Source organism: Bidens hawaiensis, unplaced genomic scaffold, assembly GCF_021521415.1.
Source record: "Bidens hawaiensis isolate Kalapana, Puna unplaced genomic scaffold, B.hawaiensis_p1.1 tig00039000_1, whole genome shotgun sequence".
In the NCBI taxonomy this organism is placed as follows: domain Eukaryota; kingdom Viridiplantae; phylum Streptophyta; class Magnoliopsida; order Asterales; family Asteraceae; genus Bidens; species Bidens hawaiensis.
This window is the reverse complement of record NW_027496847.1, coordinates 15,938-32,357: the sequence shown is the minus strand read 5'-3', so window position 1 is coordinate 32,357 and position 16,420 is coordinate 15,938. Positions and strand designations below refer to the sequence as shown.

Below are 16,420 nucleotides of genomic sequence, written 5' to 3'. Positions count from 1 at the left end.
CAAACGTCAATTTTTTTAGTTCCGTTACCATAACAAATCTGAAAGAAACCGGTCGAGTTCGCGCAGACTCGCGGCTTTATTTAAAGCCCATGACCGACAACGCTACCGACCGACCCTCCCCCCCCCCCAAAAAAAATGGCCATTGGTCCACCTCAAGTTTTTTATTTTTTTCGTTTTTTAGTTCCGGTATCATAAGGTACGTAATCAAAACTAACCAAATTCTTGTCAAGTTACCGCCTCAATGCTGGGGACCAACAACGCTTTAGTTTTACCACCGCCTGGGTTTGCCAACCAACTAAACATCATCTTAAATATTTTGTTTTTATACGAACGCAGACGGTACCGACCGAATTCGTGTCGACTCATTGTCGTAACGTTCGGGTTTTACCAACGCCCGATTTTCAACGTATAGGTTTTGACAGCTGCCCGGCACAACGCGCCGGGATGAAAATCTAGTTATTATTATCTATCAACAACCACCTAACTTATCAAAGCATGCGAGTACTTGGTTGTGCGAGTACTTAGTCGCGAGTACCGTGGTATGCAAGTACTAAGTAAGTCGGTACTTTAGATTAGTGAATACTTGGAGTATTCGCTAAGAATGGATTTTGCCCGTTTTGTATGTGAACCTTATACAGTTGTTCAAGTGTTCGGCCTGGGAAGATAATTTCCCAATAAAGTTCTTAATAGTTGGTAAGTTTCTAGATTCCTCTTTCCTCTTTGTGTTAATGCCTTGAGACGATGTCCATATTCACTATATGATTAACTGTAATGAGATAATGTTTTCGGCTTCTAGTTTCTATGGTAAAGAATGACTAAGTATGCATGTTATTAACGATTGGCAATGTTTAAAAAGAAAACATAAGGGTTTAAACATGTAACAAAATAATTAACGAATAGCTTAATGATTACGGAATGAGAATGTACGATGTACAATGTAAGCATAGAAAAGACATGCAACCCTTGTACGTTTTACATTCTAAAAAAGGGTCTTATGAGACTTGTTGAATGATAATGACAACGGTCATTGCCCGACGGGACTGTATGGGTCTTACGGGACAGGGACATGTGGAATGAATTGGTGAACAAAGGGAAGGCTTGCGCCCCTTGTATGTGTTCTATTTACTTATATGGTATGTGAAAGAACAAATGTGAATGCTATATGATGTAGATACTGATGTAAATGTAGTTATGTTGTAACCAGTATATTGCTAAATGATAATTATATATGATACGTTATGAAAGTTTGATATGACCTTTACAAATATAACTCACTCAGCGTAGCTTATTTTTAGTATGCACATTAGGTTGATACAGATATCGCCAATGTTGGTGTGGAGTATATGTATAGGCTATCCGGATTAAAGACCGGCTTCTACCAAGGAATTTTATGTTTGATTGATGTTTTGTTTCAAAGACTGTGTTTTGTTAAAATGTTTTTGTGACTGATTATGCTAATTTCAATGCAAATGTATAATAAATATCTATGGTTTGAGAACTACGTCTCATGAGTGTGTCCAAGGATAAAGAAGAAAAGGAGTAATATGCGTTATTTAAAATAAATTATTATTATTATTTGTAAATATATAAAGGTATATTTCATTTAGATGTTCAGTTTCGTTAAGGGCTGAAAATGTTTTGAACGTTTGGCAAACTGTATATGAACTGTTCGATGTGAAATTCATTTATGTTAATTCGCTTACTAATGAACAAACATGAACAAAGAGTTTTGTCCGATTAACTAAACAAATGAACGCAAAGAAAGTCCATGTTCATTCAGTTGTGTTCGTAAATGTTTGATAATGTGTTAGTTTACGTCCTTTTAGGTTAATTTGTTTGTTCATTAAAGGTTTTAGTAACCTTTTTTTTAATCGCATAGATTAAAGCAACATTGTTAACTATTAAACAAAATTATATATGAGTATCATGTAATAATTTATACAAAAAAATCATATATGAGTATTATGTAATAATATACAAAATTATTATGAATATCAACACAAACTTGATAACCGAACCGAACCGAACCATTAGCACTGACCATTCTCTATTAGGCAAATCAAATAAATCGTTGTTTGTGTTCATTTGTATTCGTGAACAAGTTCATTTTCTTAACGAATGAACACGGGCAAGAAATTTCATTAGGTTAGCCATTCATCAACTGTTTGTTTATTCCATAAAAGCTTAACGAACGAACATGAGCAAGACATTATTATTTGGTTAGTTTGTTTGCATCCCAAGTTCCTTTATTTGAATTATTTATATACAGTACATATTATCATAGCAAAACCAAAAAAAACTAGTTGTAAAATCCATAAGTGAATCACAAGTTTCTCAATTGGTTTAGTAATTCAAATTTTAATTTGGTTATTCCAATTATTTGTAATTAAGGTTTTTATAAATTCCATGCAACTATAAATTTTTACAAACACATATTATTTGTAATTCCAATATTAATTGGATTTACGTAAATTGGTTCTCAAAGAAAATAAGGTTATTATAATTTCCATGTAATTACTATAACCGTTTACAAACACACATTCCAAATCAACATGAAAAACAAATATAACACGACAAAACCACCATATGCAAGTGCTACTTGCACGTAAACTAACGAATGCAAACCCCATCAACAAGTGTATAGCGTGCGGGTTAGTTCATACTACAACTTGCATGGCACAATCCCAAAGTCTCACTTGAGGAGTACATGATGCACTAAAGATATCTTTGATGATAATAGTTAATACCCAATTCTAGTTTTCAAACATATGAAAGTGACACTGTGCCTTAACTTCCCTTATAAATAGGCAGCTTTCGTAATTGGCCATGCATCAAGCCCTTGATTGTAAGAAAGCTAGCTCTTTCGAAATCAATGGCAATGAAATCTACGTTGTTAGTCACTCTTTTCGCCCTTGTTTTATTGGCATCACAAGCCGAAGCTCAATTTGGCAGTCTCCTAGGTTTGCTTAACATCGGTGGAACTATATTTTGTTCGGCGAATGGCAATGCCATCGCCAACTCTACAACCCCAACACCTACTTTTGCAAGTAAGATCGTCTTCCTACTTAATACATGTTTAATCTTGTTATACATAGACTCCAAATCTCCTTTTTTTAACTTTATTTTTTTTATCGAAGACACAAAATAAAAATAGTCAAATTAATAATTGAAACTCGTTTGTTTTTTTCTTTCACTTAAATCATCAAGATTCAAGAAGATTTATTATGACAAAATAAGATATTCTCCAACCATATCCATAATCCATCGCCATAAAAATCCAAATGCATAGTTATCTTTTTTTATTTATATATTATATAAAATAATCATAAGTACTTAGGCTATTAGGTGTGGATGCCATTTTACTTTCCAGTTTATAGTGACATGTCATCGTCACATCATACCACACTTTACTTCAATATTTTTCACGATTTCATGAAAATGCACACAAATTCACCACTTTCATACTTTTCAAATAAAATAATAATATTTATATTACAACAATTTTATATAACTAAAATTAATTTAATATAACAAAATAAAAATAAAGTAACATTCATTGATAAAATTAGCAAGAAATAAAATCACTTAAACGTAAAATAAGAAAAAGAAAAAAAATAACTAAACATATTTGTTGGCAATTTGAGCTTGCAACGCCTCCAATGCTCGTTTACGCTTTTCGTCCGTGACGTCAATGTTAGTTTGGAGGATTTTAAAGTCCTCTCTCATTGCAGGCTTGCAGCCGCCTCTTCCCGCATCCTCGCCTCCATTTTTTTCTTTTATTTTGAGTTTCCGCTCCTCAATTTCCGTATAGTTGGTGTTCATCGGATGAAAAATCCATCTTGATTGAAAGAGATTTGTAAATTATTTATATGGAAAAAGAGAGAAAGAAGGAGTTTATTTATACGGTTTGGTAAGTTTTATTAATTATAATTTATTAAAAAAATAGAAAACAAACTAATCGTTGTCAAACGGATAGATTATAAATAAAATAATCATTTATTTTTGTCTTTCTTTGAAATAGTCAACAATGGTAGGTTAATTTGAATATATAATTAATATATCATGTGTATCTTCTCAAATAAAGCGGCATTATTTTTGGCATTTTCACCTCCTAAATTTCACCGATGGCGGTGCCAATTTGAGTGGTGTGGTGTTCACCATCGATACCACATGATACATCAGCATTTTCATAGGCATAATGACATCTATATCTTACAGTCTTAACGAGTTAACGGGATTAAGGTTAGTGGTTGACTGGTTGATAACAACATTATCTGCTTTAAGAAAAAGTTCCATTCTTTAGAAAACATATTTAATATTCATTTATGTAAATTAAATAAATAACTAGTCATGGCACCGTGAACTCAAATTTTTTTTTATTATCATTATTATTAATTATTATCATATAGATATTTCCTTTATTCAACGTGTAATACACAGATGTCTAATTTGATTTATGTTATATCCATGTTATAAAGATAGAACAAATAAGAAGCCATTTTTTCAAATATATTTTTGACTAATTTACAGATGCTCTAGTCCAAATATCGTGTGGCGGAAATGTAATATCCTCAGGCTTAACCAATGGATCAGGAGTATTCAGTATTGTTCTAAACCCGCTTCAGTTTCTCCTCACCACCCTTTTGTCATCTTGCAATTTGGTTGTTGCTTCACCGTTGTCAAGCTGTAACTCAAGCCTACCATCAACCGGAATTCTACAAGCACCGTTACAGCTAGCAGGGACTGTGATTCGTGGACTTTTGAGCATTGTGAATTTGATCCCAGGCACATTCGAGCTTATTGGAGCTTGATGACTGATTTCATAGGGCGCACCAATCTTATATAATGTATGAATAAAGGAAGATGATTGTTCTCAACTCTTTCTATCCTAAATGTTTCTATTTTAATGTTTGTACCACGCTTGAATATTATATCAAAATTATAATTCTAGTGATTTATCAATTAATATTAAGTTGGAGTCTTAGATTTTAGGCGGGTTCAACAGTTAAAATAAACTATATTAAGTAAAATTTCAATCGATCCAAGCATACACAAGTTTGTACCTAAGCTCGAACTTAAATTGAAGCACATCTAATAAACAGACCAACGCATGAGGTTCGTATATTGAACTTGACTCGGCTCTTTTACATCTTTAGAATAAGTATTAATTTGTTTTGAATATACAAAGATAAGAAAAGGAGATGCCTAAAATAAACAAACAAATATATGCATACAAAATAAAAATCTATATTGAAAATTATATTTTATATATAAAAAACTATATTGACTAAGTTATAAACAGTTTTAGAATAAAAGAGAAAAAAATATGTAAAAGAAAGAAAACAATTAAAAGCTAAAAAATGAAAATAATTAGGAAAATTATGTAGTTCTTCTGGTAAGGGTAAAATTGTTATATTTTAAAAAGGTAATTGAACTTCTAACTGTAATAATGTAAAGTTATTACATTTCCATACTCCGTTTAATTAAATAATATTTTATTGTATTTTTGTCATTACAATTTCTCTATGATTACTCATAATCAATATAAACAAATATTAAAAAATAAATATGAGCAAATAAAATTTTCTTAAGTTTACAAAAAATCATTACATTTTTTCTCTGCACCCTATAACTTACACTCACAACCACTCAAAACATGATCTTATAAATTGCAAAATCCCCTCACATAATTTTAGAGGATGAGTTGAGAATGCTTTTAGCAGTTGATTTGAAGTTGCAAGTTCTAACAATGGTGATTCACGAGAGAACAAAATCAAAGCAATTAATGGGTGGGATCAAGGATGGAAGTTTTGATTCGAATACGCAGGAGAATGGGCTTGTGGTTGGGGTCTCGGCCAACTGCATGCCAATATAATCAGATGTGAGGGCATGAAGCATTCAGGATGAAGATATATAGGATTCGAAGAATCGATTGAATTATTGAGAAAAGCATAAGCTTCAGTTGTCGTACGTAGGGGGGAATGTAACACAAACGAGAGATAGGGATAAGTGTTTCCGTTACGGGTACCGATTCGGTACCGACCATAAGCTTCAGTACTGCAACACAAACGAGAGATATGGATGAGTGTTTCGGTACGGCAACTGATTGGTACTAGTATTGGTACTGAATTCGGCACCGTCAATACTGAATCGGTACTAAGTTTTGAGTTTTCGATACCGGTATTTCCCAAATTTTGCATGAAATACCTGTATTTTCGGTGCCAGTATAGTACCAATCTCATCCATACGAGAGATAGAAGAACCTAGAAAGTTTTTCAGAAAATAACATGAACCTTGGTTGATACCATGTAAATGTTATCAGAGTTTGCGTGATATGAATTGAATGATCTTTTCTTTTAACCATCACCCTAACACCATTAAACCAGAAGATCAATTATGTACGAGTTGAATTATTAACTTTATTCTAGATCTTGACAAAATGAAAAATGCATGTGTTCTAACATAATTAAGTGGCCTATCTAAATATATAGTTTGCCAATAAGTTAACTAACTAACCAATCACCTAATAACAAACTATACAACGAGTAGACTAGTATTTGAATATAAGTGGAAACTTTGTATGAGATCATCCATCAAAATTGCTCCTGCTCAAGCAGATTTAACTTTTGATTTCTCATCTCAACTACAACTAATTAATGCGTCCAACATGTGTTGGTAATACATGTACATGCGGCAAGACATTTACTAGTATTCCAAAGCACTTTGATGATACTGACATGAGATCCGCCCGGCCTGCCGAAGATGTTACACCCATGCATGTTCTTGGAGTGCTAATCTTCTAGACAATCTGTGAGATGGGTGGCCGGAGTTGAGATTATACCATAACTAACTACTGCCCTAAAGTTATTCTCATTTTCATAATTTTGTTGAAAATATTGGCATATACATTTTGTGGTCCATACGTGATATTTTAAGTGGAAACTTGCTCCTTGATGGCTGCAAATGTGTTTCTCGGAGTTTGTTGGAGAAATAGACCGGTTCATGCACCAAATTTTAGATTGGTCCAATCCATGAAGATATATATATCCACATGCGCACAACTTTCTTTTTGCATGTGAACCCCGGCCATATGTTCTTCTTCATGTTATCTTTTGTTTTGTTTTGTAGGTGGCGCGAGGCTCTTTGTTCACGAGTAGAACCAATGAGTCCTGAAGAAACACTAACCAGACCCCGGGCAGATTACTGGTAACCTGGGGGTTGGAGAGCTGTTTCCCACGAGGGGTTAGACCCTTGGAAGATGGTTCTTCTGATGACCTGCAAAATAGACACCGTGAGCTCGTCACTGAGAAGGGGGGGTTCCTCCTTGTGACCACCCTCCGGCGTGAGAATCAGACTAGATTGCTCTTTAAATATAAAAGTATATTAAGAGATTGCTAGAGCAGATATCAGGTATATATGATAAGATAAGATGTTCTAAGATGATCATACCATTGGGGTATTTATAGCCGAAGGTAGGTTTCCAAGGGGTTTAGCCGGCCCAACACGCTACCAACTGTAACCTATGCACGTGCCTTGCCTGTGAGTGGTGGATAGGTAGCGGCTGACACAGAGCAGGCGTGTCGTGCACTCTTCCTCTTCTGCCAACTACAGGCTAGGCACGTGGTATGGCAGGAGTTGGTGGGTAGGCGGCGGCTATTGGTCACAGTGCTGTGGCGTGCTGTCTGCCATGCTGCTGTCAGTGAGCTGTCGCATTCTTGGTCAGATCTTTTGTCTGTACCTCGTCAGGTATCACACAAAAGATCCTCCATCATACGGACTGGCTCATTTAGGCGGGAGTTTTCCCCCTCCCGCCTTTGCTCATTCCTTCAGGTGACACTGGGGAGAGTTAAGTGCCTTGTGCGTGTAGCCATGCTGCGCGGGTGGCCTTCCCTAATGGCTTGTATCCAAGGCTGCGGGGACAGGCGGTCCTTCACCATTGGGAGGCATTTCCTGCGGGACCAGCTTGCGTACTGCGCGTAAGGACGTTACGTCTCTGAGCATGGTTGGTCCTGCGGATCCAGTTGGTCTCTGCGCAGACGTCCCTGTTTAAGGTGAGTCTTGCGGGTCCAACTGGGCTCTGCTGGGACCTACCTCTTCAAGTCCCCCCAGTCCAATGTTCTTCTCATGAGTGTTTAATAAAATGAGGTGAACTTTTGGACTTGAGCAAAGGGTTTTGAAAAGGGGTTTTGTAAGGTTTTCCATGGGGATTCTTTCCGCGGAAGTCCTTGTCACTTGCAGAAATGCCCGAGTTTCCTGCTTGGTCTTTGGGTATGATGCGGGTAGGTCTGTAACCTCCTCGCAAGTCAGGAGCATTGAGTCCCAGTTGTATGTATTTTCCATGAGGTTTTGGTAGTTTTGAACATAGTGATCAATTATGTTAAGACCACCAATTCCATCTTGGAGCTTCAAACAACGTAGTTCTCGACGTTCCCGCTATGCGGGGATGTTATTTCCGTTTCCGCAAGCATTGCCCAGAAGATCCTTCTTGGTTTCAATTCCCAGCGGAGCGCTAGGTATGTGAAGGGTTTTGCCTTAACACTGTACCTGTGCTCGTCTTACGGTTACTTTACTTCCAAGGTATTCCTGGCGTCAATTCCCTGCGGGTGTTAGGTATGTGAAGGGTTTTGCCTTTACACTGTACCCGCACCCGTCTTATAGTTACTTGGTTGCCGAGGTACTTGGCTTCAATTCCCTGCGGGTGCTAGGTATGTGAAGGGTTTTGCCTTAACACTGTACCCGCATCCGTCTTACGGTTACTTGTTCACCAAGGTTTTCTTGGCTTCAATTCCCTGCGGGTGTTAGGTATGTGAAGGGTTTTGCCTTAACACTGTACCCACAGCCGTCTTACGGTTATTTGTTTGCCAAGGTTTATTTGGCTTCAATTCCCTGCGGGTGCTAGGTATGTGAAGGGTTTTGCCTTTACACTGTACCCGCATCCGTCTTACGGTTACTTGCTTGCCAAGGGGTAAGGGGTATTTTCCCGCTTACTTTTTAATATTTTCGAATTTTAAATTTTGAAATTCGGAGAGTTGGTGAAAAGATAAGTCCAAACCTCTGAAACGTCGTGCGACGGTTTCTTCTGACTGTGTCAGGACGTGCAGGGAGTTATGGTGACGTGACAGAACATGGTCATTCCAGTTGCTTTTTCAGGCGCGTGGGCACGGGATTTCGGGCGCGTAGCCGCGAAATCTCTGGCATACGTCCTTGTGACAGATGTTGCCAGCTTGCTTTTGCCACGCGTCATAGTTTCATTGCACCTTTGATTTCTCTCTCTTCCGTATTAAATTCATCGCATTAATTGCGATTACTATATAAAGGGGGAGAGGGTTATTTGCAATTCACACTTTTCACTTTCATCTCTTCTTCTCAAGTAATTTCCGGCGAATTTTTCTGTTCAGTAAAGCATTACCCTGAAATCTCTTTTCATCTTTCTTCCACCATGTCTTCTCATGATGCTGATGACCAGAAGACTGCTGGCGAATGCCAGTGCTCTCTTCCTGTCGATCTGTACCAGTATATCGTCAGGAAGTTCATGCTCGAGTCTCTCGAGCCTGAGTTTCCTGAACCCCACCATACTGTGTACGATGCCCCTAGTGGCAAGATCGGGGTTTATGCTGCATTCTTTGTCTACGGAAACCTTAGGTTTCCGTTGACAAAGTTTGTGTACCGTGTCCTGGAGAGGCACGGTGTGCACCTGACAGAGGTGCACCCCATGGCTATTGCCAAGGTCCGGCACTTTGAGTGGGTATGCCGGATACTGGGCCTTGAGCCCCTCGTTGACCGTCTGATGACCTTCTACACTTGGAGGTGCATCCAGGGGTGGTACACTCTTACAACCCGTATCAAGGGTTTAAAGATTTGTACCACCGAGCGGAGTCTTCGCTCATGGAGAAGAGAGTTCTTCTTCATATCCGCTCGCGCCATCCCTATCGCCATGAAGTTCAAGAATGGCCAGGCGCTTCCGAACCTTCCCGCCCTCAACTACGAGGAGGCGGAATGGTTCTCGAAGATATCCCGGGTCCAGTCCCCGGTTTTCCGTTTTCCGGAGTCGGCGATGGTGATGCTGGGGATGAGCCGGGTGTGGAAGGCGGCGAATGCGGATAAGGTTCCGATCGTCCTTGAATATGGTTCGAACTCTGTCCCTTATGGTACGTCTTGTTTCATTTTGCTGACTTCGATTTTTTCTAACTTTCTTGTTGATTTCAGAGGGGAACGATCTTCAGTCGCTCCTGAACCCGCGGGAGGAAGATGGTCCCGCGCGGATGGGTACTCGTGCTCTGGACGAGAACGAGTTGCCCATCTTAGAGCAGACCGCGGGTTGGTTCGTGGAGGTTTACCCGCCAGGCCAAGAGATCCTGAGCCACCGACGGCCAGGTAAGCCTATCTTCTACCCTGAACCTCTCAATGCTGTGCCTGCTGCTGGAGTTGACATTTCTTCTTCTGAGGAATCCGCAGAAGGTCCTCCACTGGTGCGGAAGAAAAAGGCTGCCGTCGGGAAAGGCAAGGAGAAGGTGGCCTCTACGGCCGACCCGGTAGTCCTATCTGACTCGGAGTCAGATAGTGCAGAGGTGGCGGGGAAGCCCGGTGGTGAGGAGACCACCGCTCCGGAGGCTGTAGCTGTTACCTCCGGGGAGGCAGCGACGACGACGGTTACCGGTGTCAAGAGGCCGGCTCCATCGGGTTCGCCCCCGCTCGTCCGTACGTTCAAGCTCAAGAAACCCCGTAAGTACCCCCATAATTCTTGTCTAGATTTGTTGTTTCAAATAAATTTTTCTAACACTTTTGCTTGTGCAGGTGTGGATGTTGACGCATTCCATGGTGGAGTTGGAGCAAGTATTCCCCCGCCAATGAGGGAAGGCTCGGTCAGCCTTCCCGAGGCGTCGACCCAGGCGTCTGCGCCTGCTTCCGTTGGTTCCAGCCTTCCTGAGGCTGTTCCAGCTGAGAAGGTGTCTCCGCCGGCCGTGAGTGCAATTTTTACAGCATCTTTCACGGAGCCGGCGGTTACTGTTGCTGAGGAGGCGACGCCAACAATGGCTACCACAGCGGCTGCCACTATACCTGCGCCACCGGCATCGACGGCCGGACCATCAGGTACGCGCCGGGCTTCCCGCCGATCTATGCCACCTTCCCATCTGCCTGACCTGTTGGATGGATTTCCTTTAGGTTCAGGTGATGGGTTTGGCGGCTATCGGCCTGTTATTGACCCTACAGGTACGTAGGGTTCTTTTTCCTTTGTATATTTTTGTCATCTTTTCCTAACTGCCTTTGTTTCTTTTGCAGTGTCGGATTCCAATGAAGTGTATGTTCCAAGATGGAACATACGCCGAGGAACAACCCTTCGCACCCCTGTGGAGTGCGTGGATTGGGCTCGCCACGCTGCTCCTCATGGTGCGTTGGGGGAAGCCATGGCTAGCTACCAGGAGGGTAGGCTAACCAATGAGCTTCGGGTTCTCCAAGCCCGGATGCAGCCCCGCGTCGAGCTGCTTTGTCGTGAAAACGACAAGTTAAAAGCAGCTCGCGCCAAAGAAATATCTGAGACGCGGGCTCTGCGGGAGGAGAACCGGCAGTTGGCCGCTGCCGCCGCCGAGAAGGAGAGAGCATTCAAGGCCCTCGAGGTTGAAGTCCAGGCGCGACTCGAGGCCCGCTCCAAGGCTGCCCAAGCTGTGAATGAACAGCTTCGGCTGGCTAAGGAGACTGCGCGAAACTCAACTGAGAGGGCTGCCAAGGCTGAAGCTGTTGCTGAGCCGCTTCGCGAAGAGAATGAGCAGCTTAAATGCAAATTAAAGGCTCTTCAGCATGCTCATGACGCCTTGGCAATGGAAGATGCCAAGAAGCTGCAGGAGATCCTTGACCAGAGGGGGGTGCTTGACCGCACTGAAAGGAAACTCAAAAGCGTCGAAGAGGCTGCCGCCAAGGAAGTTCAACTTGCCAACCTTGATAAAAGCGGAGCCGAACGTGCTTACAAAGAAAGTCAAGCTACCCTCCAATGGCTGCTTCGAGAAGCGTTGCCTCAGGTATCTTTATCTTTTTCTTTACGCTTTCCGCTCGTAATTAGAAAATGTTCTAACTTGTATTCTTTTGTAGGTTGTGCGTCGGGTCCTTTCAGAGACCTCTTATGACGATGCGATGAGCGCAGCCCTCAACGCTTCTCATGAGGATGGGGAGAAGACTGGCTTCCTGCTTGGTCTTGGGTTTGCTGAGAGAGGCTTTCCGCCCTCCAACTTCCCTTTATTCAATGTTAATACTGAAGCTGCTTATGACCAAGCTGTGAACCAGTACGCTGCCTTCCCGCATCCAGTGGTGGAGAAGGTGAATGAAGCTGCTGCTGCTGATGATGGGCTAAACATCCTTAAGGCTTTCCTTGGGCAGCCGCTCTCTGACGGTGCTGGTCCAAGCGGAGGTGGCCCTGAAGCCTGATCCTGAAGATCCCTTCCCACTGCTAGGGTAGACTTAGCTTTGTATAGATTTCTTTTAGGCGGGTAGTTACCCGGCCACTGTTGTAATATATCATTGAAATATACGATTGTTATTCCTTTCATTGGATTCTTTGCTTTATAAACTTATGACTTGCATACTTAGTTTAAAATAGCAATTTTCCAAGTGTTTAGAATAAGAACCTTTGAACGTGGTTGATAGTGGGTTAAAGTTTCGCTTCCTCCTTCGTGATTGTGCGGGTAGAACCGTCACTTGCACTTGGTAGGATGGCTAAACTTTAACTTTTATCTAACCTGCGTGTAGGTTTTTATTACTTTTTGAGGATAAGTTAACCTTTGAACGTGGTTGATAATAGGTGTGAAGTTTTGCTTCCTCTTTCGTGATTGCGCGGGTAGAACCGTCACTTGCACTTAGTAGGATGGCAAAACTTTACCCATACCTGACCTGCGTGTAGGTTTTTCTTACCTTTTTAAGAATTTTGTTTTGAACCGTTCGACGCGCGGTTGTCGATAGGTTAGTGTTCATCTTCCTTTCATGATTCGTGCGGATAGACCGGCACTTTCATTTAATGGAATAATTGAACTCTTCTCCTTCAACTGACCTGCGTGAAGGTTTGCCATGTTATTGGGTTCGTGCGGGTAAGACCGCCTTCCCACGCAACGACTTCACGTAATGTGAATGCCGTCACCAGTGTTGGATAGTTTTAACCGTTCGACGCGCGGTTGTTGATAGGTTAGTGTTCATTTTCCTTTCATGATTCATGCGGATAGACCGGCACTTTCATTTAATGGAATAATTGAACTCCTCCTTCAACTGACCTGCGTGAAGGTTTGCCTGTTGAGGATAAGTTAACCTTTGAACGTGGCTGATAATAGGTGTGAAGTTTTGCTTCCTCTTTCGTGATTGTGCGGGTAGACCCGTCACTTGCACTTAGTAGGATGGCATAACTTTACCCATATCTGACCTGCGTATAGGTTTACCTTTTCCTCTTAAGAATTTTGAACCGTCCCACGCGCGGTTGTTGATAGGTTGGTGCAGTTCCCTCGAATGATTCATGCGGATAGACCAGCACTTTCATATGGTAATTTTTTTTCCCCTTCAACTGACCTGCGTGAAGGTTTATCATGCTTTTTGGGTTCGTGCGGGTAGGACCGCCTTCCCATGCAATGACGTTTTTTGTAATTATGCGGTGAAAACCGGCATATTAGTGTGTACAAAAGTATAAATGTAAATCATCAGCTTCGACGTTTGAAAGAGAATCATTTCCATTAGAAGTGGCTCTTGGCCTTTTCTGTACAAATTGGAATTGATTACATGCAAACTGTGTAATTGAACTCCCTTCCATGTTGGGACAGGAGTGCCATCGAGCCGACACGCACCTGTTTCGGGATCTCGTTCTTTACGCAGCATGTAGTCTCCATATTGAAGCTGATTTTTTATTCATGTTTACCCCAGCCATGGTTCCACACGCACCTGCCTGCCTGCTTAGCTTTTATTTCGCCACGAGGTGTGCGAGCGTCCCATCTCTGACGAATGTTTCGACCATGTCTTTTACGTCTATGCATTCTTCAGTGTTGTGGCCTTTTGTTCTGTGATAGTCACAGTACTTGCTCCGATCAGCATCGTGACGATGTCGGATTACTGGAGGCTTTGGCCATGGGAGCTCTTCAGTAGCAAATATGTCAGTGACGCTTTTGGTAAGTGGCGTCCATCTGGAGTTCCGGTGCAGCTTTACATTATCCCTTTCACCCAATCGGTGCTGTAAGCCGGATGAGGTGTCAAAGTTTACCCTTGACTGCCAAATGCCTTGCTTCCGTTTTTTGTTCAATCGGGCGGTGAGGACGTTGTCCTCTCTCGTCCTCTGGGTGTAAAGGTTTGTGCTCTGCGGAAGGTCTCTACCCAGTTGCTTCTCCGTTTCCGCATAGCGTTTGGCTGCTGTCATGATGCCATCCCATGTGGATGGCATTCCATCTTTACCCGTTAGGGTGCGGATAAGCTCTGGGTCCTGCGCGCCCTGGATGAAGGCTGCGCGAACAAGATCCTCGCTGATATTGCCCAAACTTAACTTCTTTGAGTTGAAGCGAGTGATGAAGTTTGGCAGAGATTCATCTTCTTCCCGTATGCATTTGAGGATTGTCCATTGCTCCTCGGTATACTTTCGCTGCTGGCTGAAGTGTTGGCTAAACTTCTGCTGGAAGTCTGCCCAGTCGTAAATGTGGTTAACCGGTAAACGATCAAACCAAACCCTAGCAGCCCCCACCAGCGTCATTTGAAACATGTAACACCACGTGGGTTCCGTCCAGTTGCTGACGGTTGCCCCTGCTATGAACCTGTTCAAATGGTCGTCTGGGTCGGACATACCATCATAAGTGCCTATGTTGGGCATTTGTTTGGCACTTTTTGGGGCAATTGCTTCCGCAATGTCCCTTGCAAATTTGGACGTTCCCGCATTTGCAACGTTCGGTCTGAACGTTTTGGAGAAGTCTCGTGAACTTCCACCTGTGCTTTTTGGTTTGAAGGCTTGTCCAAAATGCCTTCTCGGTTGGGAGTCCGTTTCCTTACGCTTCCCTTTTGCCCTATGGCGAGGGTTCGCGTCGGAGTCGGATTCCTCCGAGTCATTGTCCAAGTATTCTTCGAATTCGTCGGCCTGTTGGACGGAACGCAAGCGTTCGTCCAACTCAGCTTGGAATTCCTTTTGTCGTGCCTCCGCCCATGCCTTAACTTCATCGAGAGTTTGGCGGGGGAGTCTTGTTCGTTTTTTAAACTGGGTATCGGTGAATCCCAGTGGGCGATTATTTACTGCACTTGCCCCAGCTTGGGTAACTGGGGTAGTGTTCGTAAAATTTACTTCACTTGCCCCGGCTTGGGTAACCGGGGTAGTGTTTGTAAAAACTGTGTTGCCGGTATTCCCTCCAGTAGCTGGGGTTGTGGTTACCGGAGTTTCTTTAACCATCTTTCTAGAAGTTTGAAAAAACTGGAGAAAAATGAAGTTCTAGCTTTATGCACGGATGGCGCCAATGAAGAAACACTAACCAGACCCCGGGCAGATTACTGGTAACCTGGGGGTTGGAGAGCTGTTTCCCACGAGGGGTTAGACCCTTGGAAGATGGTTCTTCTGATGACCTGCAAAATAGACACCGTGAGCTCGTCACTGAGAAGGGGGGGTTCCTCCTTGTGACCACCCTCCGGCGTGAGAATCAGACTAGATTGCTCTTTAAATATAAAAGTATATTAAGAGATTGCTAGAGCAGATATCAGGTATATATGATAAGATAAGATGTTCTAAGATGATCATACCATTGGGGTATTTATAGCCGAAGGTAGGTTTCCAAGGGGTTTAGCCGGCCCAACACGCTACCAACTGTAACCTATGCACGTGCCTTGCCTGTGAGTGGTGGATAGGTAGCGGCTGACACAGAGCAGGCGTGTCGTGCACTCTTCCTCTTCTGCCAACTACAGGCTAGGCACGTGGTATGGCAGGAGTTGGTGGGTAGGCGGCGGCTATTGGTCACAGTGCTGTGGCGTGCTGTCTGCCATGCTGCTGTCAGTGAGCTGTCGCATTCTTGGTCAGATCTTTTGTCTGTACCTCGTCAGGTATCACACAAAAGATCCTCCATCATACGGACTGGCTCATTTAGGCGGGAGTTTTCCCCCTCCCGCCTTTGCTCATTCCTTCAGGTGACACTGGGGAGAGTTAAGTGCCTTGTGCGTGTAGCCATGCTGCGCGGGTGGCCTTCCCTAATGGCTTGTATCCAAGGCTGCGGGGACAGGCGGAGTCCTTCACCATTGGGAGGCATTTCCTGCGGGACCAGCTTGCGTACTGCGCGTAAGGACGTTACGTCTCTGAGCATGGTTGGTCCTGCGGATCCAGTTGGTCTCTGCGCAGACGTCCCTGTTTAAGGTGAGTCTTGCGGGTCCAACTGGGCTCTGCTGGGACCTACCTCTTCAAGTCCCAAGCGACGCCGACCAGTCTATATATGTTAAA

At 42.6% G+C, this 16,420-nt stretch overlaps 1 protein-coding gene across 1 annotated transcript; it reads left to right on the top strand.

The window, feature by feature from the left end:
* Positions 1-2,797: 2,797 nt before the first annotated feature.
* Positions 2,798-4,972, top strand: LOC143590797 (phylloplanin-like). The gene is made up of 2 exons (XM_077071165.1): positions 2,798-3,047; positions 4,531-4,972. Exons 1-2 carry the CDS (start codon positions 2,873-2,875, stop codon positions 4,809-4,811), a joined length of 456 nt encoding a protein of 151 aa, XP_076927280.1. The 5' UTR covers positions 2,798-2,872; the 3' UTR covers positions 4,812-4,972.
* The last annotated feature ends 11,448 nt before the right edge of the window (positions 4,973-16,420 follow it).